A 5802-nucleotide genomic window follows, 5' to 3' on the forward strand; every position below is an offset into this window, starting at 1 on the left:
ACATTCAGCTGTTATAGTTTAGTCTACTTTTAGTAGCCTGCATAGTTATTGACACTGCCTCTTTGGCGGACAGGCTCGTTTTGTCCTCAGCACGTTAAGTTGTTACGGTTCAGACATCGTTTTGCCAGTTCCCCACATTTATTTCTTTGTTTTGGCACAGATTTCATTGTTATGGTTTTGTTCACAATTCGCTTTGCTTATGTCTTTCTCCTTTTATTCATATCGTGCCAGGTTATCTATTTTCTCTCCCCTCTGCTTCCCCTCTGACTTCGCCCCCCTCTGTGAATCCTTTGGGCCTCTTTCTTGGTTTGGGGTCTCCTCTCGAGGCCTCGGGTCCTCTCGCTCGTTCAATAAAGATGCCCAAACGGATTCACTGGTGGTTGATGTCTCCGGGTGAGTGGGAGGGAGACCAGGGGATAATTGTTTATATTCTTAGGAATAACTTAATTAGACCCAGGCCCTCGCGGCTCGTCAGCTGTTTTCTTCACGGCGCTAGTTGTCATTTTATATCCTTGTCAGTTCGCTCGTTCGCTGTAACATCAATTTCAGCACCCTCCCTCCCTCCCTGGGGTCTCCTCTCGAGGCCTCGGGTCCTCTCGCTCGTTCAATAAAGATGCCCAAACGGATTCACTGGTGGTTGATGTCTCCGGGTGAGTGGGAGGGAGACCAGGGGATAATTACAGAAATTGGCGACAAACACGGAGAAGCGACATGCTACACAAACTTAGGAAGCGTGTTTCATTCTGTCAGAGAATATGCAGAGGCTGAAAAATATCTTCAGAAAGCACTTACCATCGAGACAGAAATTGGCGACAAACACGGAGAAGCGACATGCTACACAAACTTAAAAAGCGTGTTTCATTCTGTCAGAGAATATGCCAAGGCTGAAAAATATCTTCAGAAAGCACTTACCATCGAGACAGAAATTGGCGACAAACACGGAGAAGCGACATCCTACACAATCCTAGGAAGCGTGTTTGCTAAGGTCGGAAAATGGGCCAAGGCGGAAGAATATTTTAAAACAGCTATTCAAATTAGCAAGGAGATTGGAGACATCAAATTGCAGCTTACGATTCACGTACAGCTAAGTTATTGTTCTTTAGCATTAACAGGAAACGCATATGAAGCTTTATCGAATCTCCGTGCCAGCATTGAGAAGTGCGAGAGAATTCTTAACTTTCTACCAAACAAAGATCGATACAAGATATTATTTTTTGATGAGCACGCGTCTCCCTATCGACTGTTTAGTTCACTGTGTTGTGCTTCTGGGAAACACTATGAGGCTTTACACGTTGTTGAGCTTGGAAGAGCCAAAGCTCTAGTAGACCTAGTATCAGATCGGTATTTTGTGGAGAAAGAAGTATCCCTCAACCCAGAATCGTTTGCTGGCATCTTGAAAGTCATCAGAGACAGTGGTAACAGAACGTGCCTATACATTTCCTACCATGGTGAACACATATTTCTTTGGATTGTGAAAAAGTCGATAGCTTTCCAAAAAACGAAACTTTGTAAAAGCTATGTTAGCAAGCACGGAGGAATCTCTGTGGATGACCTTTTTAAAAGGGAAAGCTTATTACGAAATTTTCACCTTTTACCTCAAGAGCAATGCGAAGACCGATCACTCTTCTCCTCGTACGCCAACCAACTTACAAACGAAGCAAATCTGGAAGATAGTCTCTCATCCTTGCGTCCTCTTTTAGATGAGGAAGAAGTAATCACAGACCCTGAACCGCCAACACTGTTTCAGGTTTACAACATGTTGATTGCTCCCGTAAGTGACTTGCTAGAAGGATCTGAAGAAATCATTGTTGTTCCCGATCGCTGCTTCTTCCAAGTTCCGTTTGCAGCATTACATGATAAATGTAACCGCTATTTATCAGACACTTTCAAGATACGCATTGTCCCTTCTTTGACGACTCTCAAGCTCATTCTGGACAGTCCAGCGGGCTCTCACAGCGAAACTGGTGCATTGATTGTGGGTGAGCCAAGTGTGACGGATGTGTATTTCAAGGGAGAGTTAAGGAAACTCTGTAAATTGCCTGGCGCGAAAGCGGAAGCAGAGATGATAGCAAGACTACTACCTGAATCTCACCTTTTAATAGGAGAGCAAGCAACAAAGCAGGCGGTTCTTCAGGGGATACCCTCAGTAAGTCTCGTACATTTCGCTGCTCATGGTGACGCCGAAAGAGGAGAAATTGCTCTTACCCCTTCTGACTCTACTAAGGGGATTCCACATGAACAAGACTACTTACTCTCAATGGCCGACATTTCACAAGTTAGACTAACCGCCAAACTGGTGGTCCTTAGCTGCTGCCATACCGCACGTGGACAGATCAAAACAGAAGGCGTTGTTGGAATCGCTCGAGCATTCTTAGGATCGGGTGCACGCTCAGTGTTGGTGGCACTGTGGGCCTTACAAGACGATGCAACAGAGCAGTTCATGAGAAGATTCTACGAAAACCTTGTCCAAGGAGAAAGTGCAAGTGAATGTCTTCACCGGGCCATGAAGTGGATGCGAAATAACGGTTTCTCTGAAGTGAGGCAGTGGGCACCTTTTATGCTGATTGGGGATGACGTGTCATTTCACTTTGGTAAAGAAAAGTGAAGGTAATTGCTTTCTGATAATTAGGGCCATAGGAAATCTGCCAGGTCTTATTGTATTTTAGTTTTATCAACTTGGGTACATTTCGTCCTTTTAAGTACTAAATAAAAAGTAGTATTTACCCTTAAAAGCCACATTATTGACTACACCTGAAGACAGATTTTACTATGACTGAGGTAAAATATCAATCAACCGCTTTTTAACATCGAAGATACGAAACAACACAATTATTCGACGCCACTTCTGTACTTATCAGTCAAAATCACAACCTATGCATATGTGGGCTTTGCATTAAAAAAAATACTCTAAAGCCCCGTATTCCTACAGTAACACAGAATGATTTTAAATCTTTTCTCTTTTTCCTGATATCAGGAAGGCACAAATAATTTAATATTATTTTATTTGTTACCGCTCAATATGAACGTAAGGGTTTGCTGACAAACTGTTTTCTTTCTGAATATAATGGGATGTGAATTCCAGAAATGAAACCAAAACAAACAGCTTAAGGTAGTTTTTGTTTGATATAAAGATAATCGGAATAAAACTCATGTTATGGCGGAGACCTAGATCTGAGAATTGATCGAAAGCAATGAAAACTACAAATTGTGGACTGTGTATGGAGTTTTGACCGTAACTAGAGGGATTTTTGCGGACACTGACTGAAGTACGGCAGTACACTGGTTCTAAACTTGGACCAAAGAGGAAAGAGCGAGATTCGAAAGGTCGTCAAGGAAAGAAGTTTCAAACCTGTTTTAGCTGTGCACCCTGATTTTCATTTATGATGGAAATAATTGGAAAGTTTTAGCGGTGAGATAAACTTAAATAAGTAAACCTCTTCCTTCACGATAAAGCCAGAGGATCCCTCTTCCATGTCAGTAAAATGAACCTAAATGCCACTTACCCAGCTGGAGTCTTTTGAAATGAATATATGTGTTTTAATAATTTTTATGTTTCTTATACATTACGGTTACAGGTATTACACTAACGACACACCATGGAATACCCAAACAGCCTTTCCGCAGAATTCAAATGATGTAGTCCCTGGCGAAAAATGTAGAGGGTCAATCCATTCACCAACACCAACATCAAATGCTTTATTTGCACGACCATGAAGGAATTACTTAACAGTATTGCAAAAGCTATTAGTTTAAATTTAACTAACTATTACGTGCAAAAGATTACAAAACGTTACAGTTCTTCATTCATTCATTGGTATTAATTTGGCTCTTAATTCAAAGCATTGCGAGATAAATGAAACTAATTGACAGTTAATTAAATAATCAGAAGAATTCATAAGAAGAGATATTAAAGTATCGTGTGAATCATGCAGCATACGACATAACCCAGACTAGCAGAATTAAAAGAGAACTGACTTGTTTGGCTCAGCTGTTCATCTTTGGCAGTCTTAGCTTATTTTTTTTTCCCGCTGGTTTTAATTTTTTGTGACTCACAAACATAACGAGCCGCACCGTCTTAGCAACCAAAAAAATTTTGTTTATCAAGCTGAGATAGGGGACTAAAAGTCCCCTATCTCAGCTGGATACTCAGAAGCTTGTAACATTCACTATTCCATTTATCTCTGATCATATTTCGCATCTAATACGATAGAGGCGTCAATTTTCGCGCCATCATGTCATCATTCTAGGGCGAGAAATTTAATTAAAAGCGCGGCATCCAACAAATGTACGGCTCACGTTTCGGCTAAAATTATTCAGTGCCGTCAAAGAAAAAAACGTATTATTAAGATCTGCGTATAAAGTCGATCACATTGCTAACACAGACAAAAACGCTTAAATATCTCCTACGAAATGAACGGCTGAGTTTGTTTTTTCTACGGGTCAAACTGCTACTATATATCCCAGAAGCGCTCAGGCATAATAATATGCCAGGACTTCTACCTGGATGAACCAGAAAGGATATAGAACAACTGCCTAGTTGTTTTTTACGGCTACGGGTCGAAATGCTAAACGTGTTATATATCCTAGAAGCGCTCAGGCATAATAATATCATGCCAGGACTTCTACCTGGATGAACCAGAAAGGATATAGAACAACTGCCTAAATTTTATTTTTACGACTACGGGTTGAAATGCTAAACGTGTTATATATCCTAGAAGCGCTCAGGCATAATAATATCATGCCAGGACTTCTACCTGGATGAACCAGAAAGGATATAGAACAACTGCCTATTTTTTTTTTACGGCTACGGGTCGAAATGCTAAACGTGTTATATATCCTAGAAGCGCTCAGGCATAATAATAACATGCTAGGACTTCTACCTGGATGAACCAGAAAGGATATAGAACAACTGCCTATTTTTTTTTTACGGCTACGGGTCGAAATGCTAAACGTGTTATATATCCTAGAAGCGCTCAGGCATAATAATAACATGCCAGGACTTCTACCTGGATAAACCAGAAAGGATATAGAACAACTGCCTATTTTTTTTTTTTTTACGGCTACGGGTCGAAATGCTAAACGTGTTATATATCCTAGAAGCGCTCAGGCATAATAATATGCCAGGACTTCTACCTGGATGAACCAGAAAGGATATAAAACAACTGCCTATTTTTCCTTTTTACGGCTACGGGTCGAAATGCTAAACGTGTTATATATCCTAGAAGCGCTCAGGCATAATAATATGCCAGGACTTCTACCTGGATGAACCAGAAAGGATATAGAACAACTGCCTAATTGTTTTTTACGGCTACGGGTTGAAATACTAAACGTGATATATATCCTAGAAGCGCTCAGGCATAATAATAACATGCCAGGACTTCTACCTGGATGAACCAGAAAGGATATAGAACAACTGCCTAAATTTTATTTTTACGGCTACGGGTGGAAATGCTAAACGTGTTATATATCCTAGAAGCGCTCAGGCATAATAATATGCCAGGACTTCTACCTGGATGAACCAGAAAGGATATAAAACAACTGCCTATTTTTCCTTTTTACGGCTACGGGTCGAAATGCTAAACGTGTTATATATCCTAGAAGCGCTCAGGCATAATAATATGCCAGGACTTCTACCTGGATGAACCAGAAAGGATATAGAACAACTGCCTAATTGTTTTTTACGGCTACGGGTTGAAATACTAAACGTGATATATATCCTAGAAGCGCTCAGGCATAATAATAACATGCCAGGACTTCTACCTGGATGAACCAGAAAGGATATAGAACAACTGCCTAAATTTT

At 40.7% G+C, this 5802-nt stretch overlaps 1 protein-coding gene across 1 annotated transcript; it reads left to right on the plus strand.

Moving 5' to 3' along the window:
- The first annotated feature begins 356 nt into the window (after positions 1–356).
- Positions 357–4050, plus strand: LOC140926394 (tetratricopeptide repeat protein 28-like). The gene is made up of 3 exons (XM_073376144.1): positions 357–393; positions 924–2607; positions 3576–4050. The coding sequence occupies exons 1-2, from the start codon at positions 357–359 to the stop codon at positions 2603–2605; spliced, it is 1719 nt and encodes a 572-aa protein (XP_073232245.1). The 3' UTR covers positions 2606–2607; positions 3576–4050.
- Positions 4051–5802: the final 1752 nt, after the last annotated feature.

This window comes from Porites lutea, chromosome 2 (assembly GCF_958299795.1).
Source record: "Porites lutea chromosome 2, jaPorLute2.1, whole genome shotgun sequence".
In the NCBI taxonomy this organism is placed as follows: Eukaryota; Metazoa; Cnidaria; class Anthozoa; order Scleractinia; family Poritidae; genus Porites; species Porites lutea.